This window comes from Mustela erminea, chromosome 2 (genome assembly GCF_009829155.1).
Source record: "Mustela erminea isolate mMusErm1 chromosome 2, mMusErm1.Pri, whole genome shotgun sequence".
NCBI classification, from domain to species: Eukaryota; Metazoa; Chordata; class Mammalia; order Carnivora; family Mustelidae; genus Mustela; species Mustela erminea.
Window position 1 is genome coordinate 69,818,073 of NC_045615.1, and position 18,014 is coordinate 69,836,086.

General features: G+C 39.1%; 1 protein-coding gene across 50 annotated transcripts in view; it reads left to right on the forward strand.

The window, feature by feature from the left end:
* Positions 1-18,014, forward strand: part of ANK2 (ankyrin 2) — a 664,974-nt gene that overhangs the window by 626,057 nt on the left and 20,903 nt on the right. For 31 of the 50 annotated variants that reach the window (XM_032333206.1, XM_032333207.1, XM_032333218.1 and 28 more), the window contains 5 exons: positions 465-693; positions 1,487-1,612; positions 4,120-4,242; positions 6,194-6,226; positions 8,192-8,213. In XM_032333206.1, coding sequence (XP_032189097.1) covers positions 465-693; positions 1,487-1,612; positions 4,120-4,242; positions 6,194-6,226; positions 8,192-8,213 — 533 coding nt within the window. Of the gene's footprint in view, positions 1-464; positions 694-1,486; positions 1,613-4,119; positions 4,243-6,193; positions 6,227-8,191; positions 8,214-11,180; positions 17,439-18,014 lie in introns of all 50 variants that reach the window. The other 19 variants (XM_032333193.1, XM_032333196.1, XM_032333191.1 and 16 more) reach the window with 4 other exon arrangements.

Consider the following 18,014-nt stretch of genomic DNA (forward strand, 5'->3'; position numbering starts at 1 on the left):
AATGAAGAAAAGCTGGGTAGATTTTACTGGAAAGGGTTTCAGGAAATGAAATAAAGAATAGGAGAGGGAATCAAGGAAAAATAGAAACTCTCAATTCAGTGAGATCCTTGTCATGTCTGACACTGAGCTTACATGCTAGAAGATTCTAAAACTCTGAGGTATAGTTGAGAAGATTCAATACTCAAAGATCCTCCAAGGAAGAAAATTATAAATAAAGCATTTGTTAGTTGATCTTAAACACCTAATCTTTCTCTTTTCCCCACCCTCCCTTCTTCCTTCCTACCTATCCTTCTACCTTTCCTTCTTTCACTTTGTCTTCCCTTTAGTTTCTCTCTTCTCCGTCTCTCCCTTCTTTTTCCAAGAGACATTTAATGACTATTTTGATCATAATGAGAGGACTGTTGTTTTCTTATTCAATTGGTGTACTTTAAATTTCAGATAACCGACCTTATTCCATTTTGTAGGTTCTGGCTGATAGATTGTCGACAAATCCAGGAATCTGTTACCTTTGCATCACAAGTGTATAGGGAAATTATCTGTGTACCGTATATGGCCAAATTTGTCGTGTTTGCCAAATCACATGACCCCATTGAAGCCAGGTTGAGATGTTTCTGCATGACTGATGATAAAGTGGATAAGACCCTAGAACAACAAGAAAACTTTGCTGAGGTGGCCAGAAGCAGGGATGTAGAGGTACTGTATTTACAAAAATAATTTCTGTTAACCTGTTGTTTATGCCCTTACTAATAGATTATATTTGAAATAGTATTAATAAATAGAGCCATAAGGAAAAAAAGACCAGTCCACACTTTGATCAGTTAGTAGGTCAAGGTCCAAAATCTGCCATTTTTAGCCAGTTTGGATATAGGGATATACAGTGTATGTGAGGAGGTAAAGGGATTCTCATAAAATTATCTTGGGACAAATTATAAGTTACTGGTAAAGTATGTAAGTTACTATAATAGTTTAGGTATCTTTATCTTTCCTTGTTGCTTTTATTATTTTTAATACTTAAGAAAACAGTCAGGAAGCATATCCTTTGTATAAATGTGAATATATCAAATCCAGGGCTTTCTATATTACTTACTCGTATTTCAGAAATTTCTTTCTGTGGGCCTTTGGATATTGAGGTCAAGTAACCTAACTCATTACAGTGTCAAAAACTACCCGATCAGAAATTTAAATTTAGGACTCAAAGAGATACCAGTTTTGGGGGATGGGGTGGGTAACATGAAACAGTGTTAGAAATGAAAACATTAACATTAAATGCCACCATGCTTTTGAAGATTCCTGTACCAGTAGGAAGAGAGAGTATTAGCACGTGCTTTGTCACAGATAAGACAAAATGCCAGTCAGCAATTTAAAGATTATGTATGTATATTTTAAGAACTTTGATGTACCAAGTAGTACCACCACTTTTTGATGTAAATAACAAGTAATAATTATAGCTCTTATGTCCTGTGTTACTTTTGTCTGTTTTCACCAGGTACTAGAAGGAAAACCCATCTATGTTGATTGTTTTGGCAACCTGGTGCCATTAACCAAGAGTGGCCAACATCATATCTTCAGTTTTTTTGCCTTCAAAGAAAACCGACTTCCTCTCTTTGTCAAGGTAGTATATAGATGGCCTTTTCTAATGCATTTTACTTAAGATCAAGTGAGGATTTAATTTCCTTTAGAAGGAGATAATATTTGCTTTTCAGTCATTGAAGTAATTTTTAAAAACCATATCTGTGAAATTTTAAAGTCCTATAGAGCCAACCATTTTTATTTTTGAAGTTCAAACTCAAGCTTAATTTTTACTTATAGATGATGTTCAAGGCTGAGAATTAAGACAAATAGCCAATTCATTGATTAGAAAAACTGGCTACATTTTTTCCAAATTTTACAGAAAGTCTCTTTCTTTTTTGCTATCATCTCTTTTAAATATTTATTTTTAAATTTTAAAAACATATGAATTTCATGTGGAGACCAAAAGAATCCCTTAGTGACAGTACTTTGTGATAAAAGCTCTGAAGGAACCCAGGATCTCACTTGATCTAGTAACAGGTTATCTGAGATAGAGCTGTGAACTGGATATATTTTCATAAATTCATCCAACAAACATTTATGGAGACCCTTCAGTACATCATGAATTTGTTTTCTCTGTTTAAGAATATTAATCCAAGTTAGGAGTTTGGCAGCGATATATACATATTTCATTCCAGAGTCCAGTTATAAAAAGGGACAAAAATGTGTGATGGCAAAATGCAAAGGAAGTAATAATTCTGTACTCTATTTCTCCAGCTCTTCATTTTTTTCCCTTGCTTCTCACAGTTTATTTCACTGATCTGAAAGTCCTAATGCTCAACTCTCACAAGATGGAGGCTGGTTTCCAACAGTTTTTTACTGCAATGACTCTAGTTTGTTAGCAATGACTCGTTTTAATCCCTTATGATTTTCCAAGGATATGTCAGTAAATCTCTTTAAAATTGTTAGTCTGTGAAGCTTTCCCAAGATCTCTATTGAGTCCTTTGTTGTGCCATTTCTGGTTTGATTGTTTTACATGATTAAAGAAAGGCTCTTAGAAATCACCACATTAAACTACAGCTGCTGAGGGGCAAAGGATCCATTTAACTCAAATGGCTCAATTATTAAGCTAATACTTGATATTGTTGATGTGCAAAAGTCATTCTATAAACAACCAAATACAGAAATGAGCAAAGGACTTAGACATTTCTCCAAAGAAGGCAAACAGATGACCAATAAGCATATGAAAAGATGCTCAAGGAAATTCAAATTTAAGGCAATTCAGATTCAAATCACAAATGAGATACTTTGTACCCATTAGGATGGCAGTTGTTAAAAAATAAATCTATAAATGAAATAAAATGAAATGGTAAATACATGTTGACAAGGATGTGGAGAAATTGGGACCCCGATCATTGCTGGTAGGAATACAAAATGATGCAGCCACTGTGGAAAACAGTATGATGATTCCTCAAAAATTTAAACCTAGGTAAGAATATGATCCAGCAGTTCCACTTCTAGGTAGATACCCAAAGGAACTGAAAGTAGGGACTCGAACAGTTACTTGGCATCCCAGTGTTCATAAGAGCATTATTCACAGTAGCCAAAAGTTGGAAACATCATAAATATCCGTTGACAGGTGAATGGTTAAAATATGGTCTATAGATACATAATAATAATGGACCATTATTGAGCCTTAACAAAGAACATTTTGATACATGATGTAACAGGAATGAGCCTTGAGGATATATGCTAAGTGAAATTAACAAACACAACAGACAAATACTCTGTTTCCACTTATATGGTGCCTAGAGAGGTCAAAAGCCTAGAGTCAGAAAATTGAAGGGTGGTTGCCAGGGGTTGAGGGAAGGGAGGAATGGAAAATTCTTGTTTAATGGAAACAGAGTTTCAGTTTGTGAAGATGAGGAAGTTCCGAAGATGAATGGAGGTGATGGTTGTACAACAGTGTGAATGTACTTATTGCTACTGCACTGTGCATGTAAAAATGGTGGAAATGATCGGTTTTATGTTACGTCTATTTTAACACAATTCTTTTAAAGAATGAAATTCTGATATATGTTGCAACAGGTTAAAGCTTGAAAATCTTATGCTAAGTAAAATAATCCAGACTCAAGAGGAAGAAACATTGTATAACTCTATCCATTCAGGGTACCTGGAAGAGGCAGATTTAGAGACAGAAAGTAGAATAGAGGTGACTCAGGGTGGCAGAAGAGAAGTGTGGGGAGCTGTCATTTAATGGGTACAGAGTTTGTGTTTGTGATGATGACAAATTCTGCATAGTAAAGATTTGATGATTGCACAAGTTTGTAAATGTGCTTAATGCCCCTAAATTGAACACTTAAAAATGCTAAGTATAAAAATGGAAATGATAAATTTTATGGTCTATGTCTTTTACCACAATTTTTTAAAAGCTGAATGATTCTTTCAAAAATAATTCTAAGTGAATATAGAAATAGAGAAAGGAACAACTCTAAATCTTTGGCATTATCAAATAAATTTATTTTTTCCTCATTCTTTTGAGTATCATCTAATTAAAATAAATAGCATATATCATATGTGGGTGAAGTACGCATGCCTTTCTTGTTCAAGGTACGCGACACGACTCAGGAACCTTGCGGGCGACTATCATTTATGAAAGAGCCAAAATCCACAAGAGGCCTGGTGCATCAAGCTATTTGCAACTTAAACATCACCCTGCCAATTTATACAAAGGTATTGTCAAATCTGTTGTAGTGCAATTCAGTCTCTATAGGATTTAATTTTCAAATCCTTTAAAATAAGTCAAACAAAAGCACTGAATGCAAGCATGTAGAGCAGTCATTTTTGATTCCCTGTCAAATTTTTGATTTTCCATTTAAGTAAGGACAAAAAGTAGCTCTCCTTTATTTTGCATTAAATTTGCTCTGATGGAAATTTTTTTATACATACATATTGGCTAGGAAAGAGAAAATATGAATTTAAGATTTGGGACTAATTTTTAAAAATAAATTGGTTTTGTCTTCATTGTTTTTATGTGCCCTTCTGGGATGATACTAGTCCATTTGGCCCTAGCAATGTATTATGAGTCCATTAGCTTCTGTTCACTGCCAGTTCACGGGTAGATTATATATTATTAAATTCAGAGCAACCTCATGAGTTTTTAATCTTATTGCTGAAATAAATACTTGTTCATCTTGTAATCCATAATATTTGGGGGTATCAAACTAATTTTTCAACTATTTTTAACATGATTAATGTACAAAATGCTCCCATGTTACAAGAGATAGGTTCCTTGTTGAAAAGGAACAATTCATCAATTCCTGACCCAAATTCTCTTTTAACAGATATTACTTTCTATTCAGACTGCTCACCATTACAGAATTCCTAGCTTACTCTGATGAAGTTGAAGACAACAACTGAACGAATTAAATGCTGGGGATAACTTAATTTTTATTACTTAAAAAAATTTTAACAAATATCTTTTCAATGGGAAACCCCATTCTCCTCCCTGCCCCCCGCCATGGTGGTCTGTAGGGGGCTGTAGTGGTTGTCAGTGTGTCTACTAGAGGTTGGGGAGGGGGACAAGTAATGGCAGGTAAGACCTGGAGGAGATGTAGAAATCTATTTAAAACCCTAAATCTTGACTCCACAAAAGAAAGCATGTTCGACACTTCTTTTTACCCACAATGGTCTATTTTTCCTAACCAATTATTCTTGTAAATAGAGATCAGACACACAGAGAAAACCTCATAGCATCATGGTCTAACATTGCAGATTCTCATTGTATGATAAAAATAAAATATTATCTGTAGATGTAAACATACGTGTTACCCCAGTAATTAGAATAAGCAATAGGTATATCCACCCAATTGAACACAATCTCATTTCACTCCAGTGATGGAAAATGTACTTTGGGGTTTGTAGATTTGTGAGTCACCAAAGAGGAATGCCCGATAAGAAGCACAACAAAATATATACTGTAGGCAGCCCACCTGAGTGACATATACAGATGAATGAGCTTTGTCTCTGGTCTCAGTGAACTTTCAGTGTTCTATAATAGCATTGACTTTATTATTACATTGTATTTCTAAGTTGAAACATATCATTAATGCCATGATGGTCCAGAACAACTTTCCAGTTCGTAACTCAAAACAAAAAGGAAAACAATGCCAAACATTGTATACACTTCAGATAAACTTTAGAATTGAGTAGTTCTTTATTATAATAGAACTCCTAAATATTGCCTGTGTATTGGAAATATTTTCACCATATGCTTATTTGTGACCTTTAACATTTTCAGCCAATATCTGTAATGACTGGTATATACCATCGCCATTTCTCCAGACATATGCATCAAATCCATTATCTAGCAAGCTTTAAGGCCCTAGTAACCTAGTATCTGAAATAAGTGTATTTGTAATTTTAGTTATTTTGCCTAATAAATTAGTGTACTTATGATTTTGGGTTTTTTGCTTCTTGAATCTACAGACTTCCATATTTAAATCAATCCTTTTAAATTTTTGTGCCTGTCTTCTATAAACTGTCAGAAGAAAAAACAAGAGTATGCTGACTATATGCTTGCCTGTTGATGTTTGTTGGCAGTGTATTTAATCTTCTCTTCTAAATACTCTCTACTCTTCCTGCTCTCTTTTTCCCATCTTGCATGGCATCTTGGGGCCGCAAGGAATCAGAGTCAGATCAAGAACAGGAAGAAGAGGTAATTGTATGACATTGTCCCTTGTTGATGGCTGTATTTGCTATAACCGCTAATAAGAGCACGTAGTTAACCTGTGTTCTTAGAAGGGTTATACAGTTTTAGTAACTGAAGGGTCACAGTTTTAGTTAACCTCTTTGAGCCTCAGTTTTCTCATCTCTTGGATTGAATTCAACAATAGTAAAGCTTTCCCTGTAAATTGTTACCCTGTCTCTGTGCAGTAATTTATGTTTCTCTACTGACTCCTGAAGGCCAAGCTATTATTTCAGTTCTCAGAGGTTGGTTTGGCGATACCTGGAGGTCAAAACTTTTCTTTTTCCCCTAATATTACTAAGACATTATTATTATTATTATTATTATTATTATTATTATTTTTGCCTCCCATGTCTCCACAAGCTATAGAGGAGTTTTCCAGAGGCTACATTGACATGATGACATGATCACCCTGACTCTGGAGTGCGTCCTTATGTGCATTTGGGTTCTAGCATTTTCTCAGTGTTAATGTATAAAATGGAAATTTACTTGTATATATGAAACATAAAAGTTCTTCAAGGTCCTCAGTAATTTTTAGGAGTGTAAAGCAGTCTTAAGACAAAAACGTCTGAGAACCACTGAGACTAAAAACTTTAAGGAGTGTGCAGTTCAACCATTAGACTGTAATATTATAATGAGCACTTCTTAGAAGGTAGACTCTTTATTAAGTGTTCCTTCCATGTACCTCATTAACACTGATCCTCAAAATTGCCCTGTGAGTTCTGTGCTGTCTTATAATAGATGAAAAAAGTGAGTCTTCAAGAGGTTGCCTTGAAGAAAGAACCATTTGAATAAGACCTCTATGATAGTTCAGGCACATTTGTGTTTGTTTCCTGTATAAAGATGTGAATGCCCAAACATCATCATAGAAATGATAGGAAATTCAGTCTACTTTCCTATGTACATATTGGTTCCTGTTTCTAAGATAGACAAATGCAGTTGTTACTAGTTGCACGTAAAGATTTTCAAAGGAACTTGTATTCTATTTTTAGTGTTATTCTGATGGATTTGGAACACAAAAACATATAAAGAAAAATATAATAGGTACCCTTGTACCCACCAGTTTAAAATGTGAGGCCTTTTTAGAAAATATACACATATATATATACATATACACAATACAGGGCAGGTAATTGCCCTGAATTGACTTTTGACTCCTGCCCTGGCAGCGGAGCAGGACAAGAGGGGAGACGATAGCCTCATTGTCCTGCTGTATATAACTATATATGCAGTAATCGTGACAGGATAGATGTCATCCTTTCCCTCTATTGTCCAGCCACTCCTTGTCTCACATACTGTTTCCTCTCTGCAGTTGGTGACCCCCTTACCAAACCTGTTCAAAATGGTACCTACACACCTTCTTAGAAAAGCAGTGTAATCATAAAACCATTTTTTGCTATATTTAAGTGAGTTTCTTGCATTAGGTTTATGATTGTTCTATTGAGGACTTTTCAGGAGTTGTGCAGGACAATAGATCCAGTTGGTATTCTTTTCAGGATTTGGAATTTTGGCTTGTAATTAATGACAATGAAACTCCTGTAGAATGTATTACCCTGGCATGCTGTTCATTCTTCCTGCCTTTTTCTCAACTAAATTGACACTGTTTAACCGCCCCCCCCCCACCCCCTCACTCTTTTCCTGGCCTTTTCCCTCATACACATGTATTTCTAACATTAAACGCACCCTCGATCCTATCTTGCTGGAAATAACATATTTAAAAAAGCTTTCCACCTATAAAGTCTAGAAAGGAGATTTGTTTTTTCAAAGTTAGGATGAGAATCAAGGAGACTCTCAGGAAGAACTGTAGCAAATTACTTTGACCTCTAGCTTCTGTTATCTCCCCATGGGTGTGGTCATGAATAGGAGCTTATTTGCACATCAGGGGGAAACCAGATGCAGTTTGTAACCATTCAATTTATGTATGTTTTCTTTCAGATCGATATGACATCAGAAAAAAGTAAGATTTTAAATAAAATTGAGTTTGTTTGAAAGCTGGCTACACTAAAGAGAAGCATGAATTAAAATGCAGCTAGATGCCATTACTAACCACTATAATAATTATATTTTTATATTGTCCTTATTAATCATTAATGTATATTTAGAGAAGCAGCTTGGCCAGTTAAATTACAAAAAATATCTAATTTGTGAGCTAATTAGCAGTAAAATGCAATGATTATTCATCTAAGCATTCACTTTCTTTTGATACCCCTGTTACCCCTGCTATTGCTGTTACGCTTGTTTAGAAACCCACCCTACCGTTTTTGTCCTTTTGTTAGCATAACATTGTCATCTCATTTTTTTTTTTAAGCACTGACATGACAGTATCACTTTTTATATTAAGGAACATTGACTTCGGGAGAGCTCTCATTATTTTTATAGGCTACACCTGTGAAAGTGATACTGTCTCTTCTCAGTAGTTCTCAGCTACAGCTCAGCCTCCCCGACCCCACCACCTCGCACCTCTTACTGTGGTGAAGTGTAACGGACTTCTTTAGGGCTGAGGTCTAACAGACTTCTGTGAAACTTTCTGGAAAACAAAAACAAAAACAAAAAAAACCCAAGAATGCAAAAATCAAAACCTCCTGGATGAAATTACTAATCGCAACACTGTACCATTATAGGGCTAATTTTAAATAATGATGCAAATCCCAAACATATTTTAGTACAGAGAGAACTGGTTTTTACAGACCTTAAGGGAGCTATTAGAACTCATTTTGGGTTTGTAATAATTAATTAACATTTTAGTTTTGGGACCTATTTCTGGTGATTGGTTTCTTGTGTGGAAGAAGTTAAAATTTTCAGGTTTCTTTCTTGCTTCTATGCCCCCAAAGAGTTTAGGGAAAAAAATACAAATTTTTATTTTTTATTCACTTAAAAGTTCATTTTGATTCACTGAATTTCAGGTTGCTATTCCCAAAAGGAGAAAACTTAGAAGCACATTTAATATGGTCATCTGGCCCTATGCAATGATCTGGGACTTTTTTTGTTTGTTCGTTTTGAAGACCTAGTACAATGTAAGTTATTAGGATGCTTTTTTTTTTTTTTTTGAAGATTTATTTATTTAAGAGAGAGCAGGAGCAGGGGCTGAAGGACAGAGGGAGAAGCAGACTCTCTGCTTAGCAGGGAGCCGAAGGCAGGGCTTGATCCCAGGACTCCAGGATCATTACCTGAAGCAGAAGGCAGCCTCTCAATGGACTGAGGCACTCAGGCACCCCCAGAATGCTTTTAATTGAGAGTTTCTTTGCTCTTATGTTAAATCGTCATTCAGGACTAGATTATTTGAGGTTCTGGATGTTTTCATTTGGCTTGTACTTGAACAAATTTGCATTAATATAAATTATTTTAATATATATATGCATAGTCACAGAGTATATCTCCTCAACAAATACCGATTCTCTCAAGAGAAGACTCTTAGTTGTTAAAAAAGTGACATTATTGTTGCTTTAATTAAATTCTTTTTTTAAAAAAGATATTTTCTTATCCCATTTTCTTCTTCAGGACTACTATGTCTATTTAAATGGCCCTTTCCTTTGTCTCTTGAACACTAACTAGTAGAAATTCAAGTTTAATACATCCCGCTGGCTCAGTTACTTAAAAAAGAAAAGCGGGAAAGCTACAATATTGCTATAATGCCACAGATTCTCCTAAATGACTCCTAAGTGTTGTGAGTATTTTTAAAAGTTTAAATTTAGATGCATTTTTTTAGTTTAAAGATAATCCTTAAATAATCTTCATCTAGGTATAAAATAATCCATAAAGAAGGGCTCTAGTGAAGGAACTCTTTCCTAAGTCTTTTCAAGAGCAAATCCTAAAAGAGTTTGACCAACTTCTCCTTTTTGCTTTGAATGGGTGCAGGTCCCTACTACCTGTCCTTCAAATATACTACCGCATTCAGCACTGATGTACAGACTTGTAGGGAAAGGAATACGCTTCACCACAGTAATGTTTCCATATTGTTCTAATTTCTTAACCATCCTCCTGCCCGCGCATTTCAGCAAAGCCACCGCTCCCACCAGTTTCCTTCCACCTTTGCTTTGCATGGAAATAACTTGGCTTACATAAACTGTGCGTGTGTCCTGTGTGACTGTCTCTGATTTGGATTGCCATGCATCACATTTTAACTTTGGACTCACATATAAGTTTAATCACAGTTGTTGTTTTGTTGTTTTCTTCTTTCCTTTCCTTTATTTCCCTCCTTGGTCTGTCCTTTATGTGTCTAAACCAGGAGGTTGCTCCAAGGAAAGGACCATGCCTCTTAGCACAAGACCATTCGTTTCATTGTTAGGTGTGAATTTTCCTTAGATGAAATGCCGGTTTGCAGCTGATTCAGACATCTTTTATATAGTCATTGTATATTGGTAGAACAAAACACTGAATTCTGGATTTTCATATGATTAAAAAACATATATACATCATTAGGAGGCATTCTGAGTTTGCTACTACTGGCTTTCTCCTAGAGGAAATCAACTTTCTGCAATTTCTAATGCTTTTTTCCTTTTTTTTTCCCCATGTTTATATTTTTTTCAACATTGATCTGTAACATCTGAACAATCTTGAGATACTTCTGTGTAATTTCACTGCGTTCGTTCTTTGTTTTGATCTGTGATGGTGTGTGTGTGTCTGTCTGTCTGTCGTGGCTGTTATAGCTTTGTTGTATGTGTGGATGTGCTATGAGTGAGAAAATTAAGCAAGTTATTTCCTGCTCATTTTTCCTTTTCAGTTTTTTTTTTTTTTTTTAATTTTTCCGTTAGCCTTGCTTTGCTTTTGTATCCTGAGACCTTGTGGATCCACCATTCCCGGCCCATTCTGTTGTCCCTCCCGCCACAACAGGAAAAGACACTGTGTCGTTTCAGTCCTGATTACATTTGCCAATATATTTTTTTGATTTCCATTTTACTTTCAATGTTTTTCATTCACATCAAAGATGATGAGACAGAATCTACAGAAACATCTGTCCTGAAAAGTCACCTGGTTAATGAAGTTCCTGTCCTAGCCAGTCCGGACTTGCTCTCTGAAGTTTCTGAGATGAAACAAGATTTGATCAAAATGACCGCCATCTTGACCACAGATGTATCTGATAGGGCAGGTTCTATCAAAGTGAAGGAGCTGGTGAAGGCTGCTGAGGAAGAGCCAGGAGAGCCTTTTGAAATTGTTGAAAGAGTTAAAGAGGACTTAGAGAAAGTGAATGAAATCCTGAGAAGTGGAACCTGCGCCAGAGATGAAGGCAGTGTGCCGAGGTCTCAGTCGGAGAGAGAATTAGAGGAAGAGGAGTGGGTGATTGTCAGTGATGAGGAAATAGAGGAGGCTAAGCAAAAAGCACCTTTAGAAATCACGGAACACCCATGCGTAGAAGTTAGAATAGATAAAGAGCGCAACATCAAAGCAGAGAAAGACTCAACGGGGCTAGTGAACTACCTTACTGAGGATCTAAATTCCTATGTGTCTCCTCATGAAAAGCCACCACAGACAGTTCAAGGGATAGCAGGGGAGAAACGTGACGCTCTGGCTACTGGCAGGAGCTCTGAAAATGAAAGGAAAGATGCACCCCCACATGACACACAGAGTGCCCAGAAACAGCACAAACCAAGCCTGGGAATAAAGAAGCCAGTGAGAAGGAAATTAAAAGAAAAACAGAAACAAAAAGAGGAAAGTGTACAAGGTAGTGCAGAAAAAAGTGAACTTAAAAAATGTAGTTCAGAAGAGTCATTAGATGAAGATGCAGGTTTAGCCCCTGAACCCCTCCCCACTGTAAAGGCCACTTCACCTTTGATAGAAGAGACTCCCATTGGTTCCATAAAGGACAAAGTAAAGGCCCTTCAGAAACGAGTGGAAGATGAACAAAAAGGTCGAAGCAAGTTGCCTGTCAGAGTCAAAGGCAAAGAGGATGTGCCAAAAAAGATAACCCACAGGACACATCCAGCTGCATCACCCTCTCTGAAGTCAGAGAGGCACACACCGGCATCACCCTCCTCTAAAACAGAAAGACACTCTTCTCTTTCCTCCTCTACAAAAACTGAGAAGCACCCTCCGGTATCACCATCAAGTAAAGCTGAGAAACACTCACCTGTGTCACCCTCTGCAAAAACTGAAAGGCACTCCCCTGTGTCTTCAAATAAAACCGAGAAGCACTTGCCTGTGTCACCCTCGACAAAAACTGAAAGGCACTCCCCTGTGTCATCTACAAAAACAGAAAGACACCCACCTGTTTCACCTTCAGGTAAAATGGACAAACGCCCACCTATTTCTCCCTCTGGGAGAATGGAGAAACATGCACCAGTATCACCTGGGAGAACAGAAAAGCGCTTGCCTGTGTCACCAGCTGGACGAATGGAAAAGCATCCACCTGTATCAGCCTCCGGGAAAACTGAGAAACACTTGCCTGTGTCGCCTTCTGGGAAAACAGAAAAGCAACCACCTGTCTCCCCCACCTCAAAAACAGAACGAATCGAGGAGACAATGTCTGTTCGGGAGTTGATGAAAGCTTTCCAGTCAGGTCAGGACCCCTCTAAACACAAGACTGGACTGTTTGAGCACAAATCAGCGAAGCAAAAGCAGCCACAAGAGAAAGGCAAAGCTCGGGTAGAAAAAGAAAAGGGGCAGGTGCTAAACCACAGAGAAACACAGAAAACAGAGAGTCAGACAATCAAACGAGGCCAGAGATTTGTGGTAACAGGAGTTTCCGAATCCAAGAGAGCAGTCCGTGCTTCCTCTGTAGGGTTTAAGAGAGAAGATCTAGTTGTAGAGAAGGAGAAAGCCCTTAGCCACAAAAGACCTGAACCTGTTCAGTCAGCACCAGAAGAAGAAAGCCATAAAGAGAGTAACGTTCCCAAAGAAAAGCTGACTGATGAACAGGGAGACATGGACCTCCAGATCAGCCCAGATAGGAAAACTTCCACTGACTTTTCTGACGTCATTAAGCAAGAATTGGAAGACAATGACAAATACCAACAATTCCGAAGGACTGAGGAGACAGAAGAAGCACAGCTTCACTTAGATCAGGTACTCACTAGTCCTTTCAACACGACATTTCCATTAGATTACATGAAAGATGAATTTCTTCCAGCTCTGTCTTTACAAAGTGGTGCTTTGGATGGCAGTTCTGAGAGCCTTAAGCCTGAGGGAGTGGCAGGTTCTCCGTGTGGCAGCCTGATGGAAGGGACCCCTCAGATTAGTTCAGAAGAAAGCTATAAGCACGAGGGCCTCGCAGAGACCCCTGAGACAAGCCCAGAAAGCCTTTCTTTCTCACCAAAGAAAAGTGAGGAGCAAATTGGGGAAAGAAGCGAAACAACCAAGTTAGAAACACCAACAGCAGCTCTTTCAGAAAAAGACCATCCCTCAATCAAAGACGTCACTGATGGTTCTGAAGAACAAGGTGCTGTGGTCGCTGAAGGCACAGAGCCCTCAGCTGAGTGTTCACTGAAGGAGGCCACCCCAGACCCTTCCAAAGACACATGTCCCAGACAAGAAGATGATTCCCTTGGTAGCTGTAGTGTCTTACTAGCAAAAGAAACACCCAAAGGAGTGACTGAGGAAGCATCCTCTGATGAGGGTCAACTTACGAATGTTGGTTCTGCCCACAAGACGCACACTGATTCTGAAGCTCAGAAATCCACAACCACTGAGCCCTCAGATGAGACAAAGGCCTCTCCACTGCCTGATGCTTTTGTAAACACAGGCACAGGAACTGAATCAAAGACCCAGGGAGTTGCCAGAAGTCCCCAAGGGTTAGAACTTGCACTCCCCAGCCGAGACAGTGAGGTCCTCAGCCCTGGTGCCGATGAATCATTTGCAGTGAGCCACAGAGACTCCCTGGAAGCCAGCCCTGTGCTGGAGGATAACTCTTCACACAAAACTCCGGATTCTCTGGAGCCGAGTCCTCTGAAAGAATCCCCTTGCCGCGACTCTCTAGAAAGCAGCCCGGTAGAACCAAAGACGAAGGCTGGAGTTCTCCCAAGTCACTTCCCTCTTCCTGCAGCCGTAGCCAAAACAGAACTCATTACAGAGGTGGCCTCTGTGCGGTCCCGGCTGCTCCGAGACCCAGACGGCAGTGCCGAGGATGACAGTCTTGAGCAGACATCACTGGTAGAGAGCTCAGGGAAGAGCCCCCTCTCTCCAGACACTCCCAGCTCGGAAGAAATTAGCTATGAGGTCACACCCAAAGCCACAGATGCAAGCACACCCAAGCCAGCTGTAATTCATGAATGTGCAGAGGAGGATGACTTGGAAAATGGGGACAAAAAGAGATTCACACCTGAAGAGGAAATGTTTAAAATGGTAACCAAAATCAAAACGTTTGACGAACTTGAACAAGAAGCAAAGCAGAAAAGGGACTACAAGAAAGAACCCAAGCAAGAAGAATCTTCTTCATCCTCTGACCCAGATGCTGACTGTTCAGCAGATGTGGATGAACCAAAACATATGGCAACTGTAGAGGATGAAAGCGATGTCCCTGTGGTAGTAACATCAGAGAGCAGAAAAGCTTCTTCCTCCTCTGAGAGTGAACCTGAGTTGGCACAGCTGAAAAATGGTGGTGACACAGGCCTCTTACCAGAGCCAGTTATTCGAGTACAACCTCCTTCTCCACTTCCATCCAGTGTAGACTCCAATTCCAGTCCTGAAGAAGTACAGTTTCAACCCATTGTTTCCAAACAATATACTTTCAAAATGAATGAGGATACTCAGGAAGAGTGTGGTAAATCAGAAGAAGAAAAAGACTGTGAATCCTATGTACCTGAAGAGAGTCATAGTATTTCTACTAATGGCCCAGATAGGTCTTATGATGATCTGAACAGAGATGCTGATCAACCAGAAGTCTGTGAGGGCCATGGGTGTGAGACCAGGAGTCCTAGCAGCCCAGTCACTCCCGTATCTTCAGGTCTCTACAGCTCCCCTAGGGAGGATATCAATGAGCAGCTAGCTATCCATGAGGAATCAATACCTCTGCAAGACACTGATGAAAAAGACACAGAAGGAGAAGAGCTTGATGCTTCTCAAGTGGCATCTCTACAAGTAGATTGCCCCAGTGAAAGCTCTTCATCTTTGTCCTCCTCCTTGCCTCACTGTCCAGCATCTGAAGGACAACAATTAGATGAAGACATATCCTTTCTATCTCCTGCTACAAAAATAGAGGATATCAAAACTGACCAAGCTTTTGAGAGCTTACCGAATGACTTTTCCATGCAAGACTCATCAATTACTACTCAAACAGATATATTGTCCATGGATGTTCCAGTGTCTGACCCTGCTGAGCCTGATGAAATCTATGATCCTCAAATAATAAGCCCTTATGAAAATGTTCCTTCCCAATCTTTTTTCTCCAGTGAAGAAAGCAAAACTCAAACAAATGCGGGATACACAAGTTTTCAGTCTTCGGAAGTGCATTCTGTTACCATCACATCCTCTGTTGAAGACACGGTAGTAATAAGCTCCTCCAGTACAACTGTTTCAATCCAAGAATCTAATTTTGAGCACCAAAACATGGAAGAAGAATCCAAACAAGAAAGCACCTTGTGGGAACAGCGATCAGATCAAGCCCCTTCATCTTTAGAGCCTTCTGTACCAAATACATCAGCAGTTGATACTGACCAAATCAGCAAAGTCATCATCACAAAAACAGACGTGGATTCTGATTCCTGGAGTGAAATCCGTGAGGATGATGAAGCCTTTGAGGCTAGAGTGAAAGAGGAGGAACAAAAGATATTTGGTTTGATGGTAGACAGACAATCACAGGGTACTACCCCTGACACCACTCCTGCAAGGACCCCAACTGAAGAGGGGACTCCGACCAGCGAGCAAAACCCATTTCTCTTTCAGGAAGGAAAATTGTTTGAGATGACCCGAAGTGGCGCCATTGACATGACCAAAAGGTCCTATGCCGATGAAAGTTTTCACTTTTTCCAAATTGGGCAAGAATCCAGGGAAGAGACTCTCTCTGAAGACATGAAGGAAGGGAGTCCTGGGGCTGAGCTCCCACAGCGGGAGACATCAGCTGAGTCACTAGCTCTCTCAGAATCAAAAGAAACAATGAGTGATGAAGCAGACTTACTTCCAGATGACCTGAGTGAGGAAGTAGAGGAAAAGTCTGCTTCAGATGCTCAACTCAACACCCACATGGGGAATTCAACCTCCCCTGAAACATCAACAGAAGAGGCTCCTTCTGAAGGTGCTGAGGACCTTCCCACCACACAGATGGGTGATATGCCTCCTAAGTCTAGTGTGAAAAAGCCATCTTGCCCTGACTCCCCTGAACCAGTTGTACACGTTCAGTTAGATTTTTCCACAGTTACCAGGTCCTTGCATTCAGATCAGGATGATGATTCTCCTGATTCTTCCCCAGAGGAACAGAAATCAGTAATTGAAATCCCTACTGCACCCATGGAGAATGTGCCTTCTACTGAAAACAAATCCAAAATTCCTGTAAGGACTACACCCACATCAACCCCAGCACCTCCATCTGTGGAGAATGAGAGTTCCCTTTCTGAGGATTTTTTACCCAGCCTGGATGAGGAAAGTAAAGAGGATGAAACAAAACCAAAGTCTAAAATCCCCGTGAAGGCACCTGTCCAAAGAGTAGAGCAGCAGCTTTCACATCTAGATTCCTCTCTCCAGAAAACAGTGGCTCCTCAGGGTCAGGACATGACAAGCAGAACACCAGATAGTAGAAGCAAATCTGAATCTGATGCCAGTGCTTTGGACTCAGAGACCAAATGTCTAGTAAAAACTACAAGTTACACTGAGACAGAAACAGAGAACAGAGAGAGGGCAGAGGAGCTGGAGTTAGAATCAGAAGAGGGGGCCACCAGACCAAAGATATTTACATCCCGATTGCCAGTTAAGAGCAAAAGCAACACATCTTCCTGCAAGGGGGCTGTGAGCCCTATGAAAGAAAGTAAGGAGCATTTCTTTGACCTTTACAGGAACTCCATAGAATTCTTTGAGGAGATTAGTGATGAGGCTTCCAAGTTAGTGGATAGACTTACACAGTCAGAAAGGGAGCAAGAATTAGTTTCTGATGATGAAAGTAGTAGTGCCCTGGAAGTTTCAGTAATTGAAAATCTGCCACCTGTTGAGACCGAGCATTCAATTCCTGAGGACATCTTTGACACAAGGCCTATTTGGGATGAGTCCATTGAGACTCTGATTGAACGCATCCCTGATGAAAATGGCCATGACCATGCTGAAGGTATTTGCCAGCCACTGGGATTCCCTGTGCTACGCATGTCATAAATTTGATATAGTTTTTTTTTTTTGTATATCTTTTATTTGGTGATTTGTGTCTCATTTTCTTTAAGCTTTCTGTAGTGGTTACTGTGTTTGTGTAAGCCCTTTGTGTTTCGTGCTTTCTCTGTGTACTCTTGTCTATGAAAACAATCTCAAGATTGAGTAATGAGAATGCTTATGGAAAACATAAACATAATAAACAGGCAATGGTGATCTTGCCTTTCTCGAGCCGCTGCACGTCAGGCCATGCAAGCTTTGAGTTTTGTTGTTCTGGAATCCCAGGCTTAGCCTCAAATTAGGCATTTTCACTTTTGCAAATGAATATGTTGGGCTTTGTTTCATATGGTAAGGATTCATAGCTTTTTCTTCTTACCCTTAAGTATTTCAAAATAATTTGTACTCAACTTAATAAATTTGTAATCATTAGGAAGCCATTTGCCCAAGAAGATTTCACATTATCACGAAATCCCAATTGTTGTGGATCTGTTTTTGATTCAAAAGGTTGGATCTCAGATACCACTGGTAAACACTCAAAGCA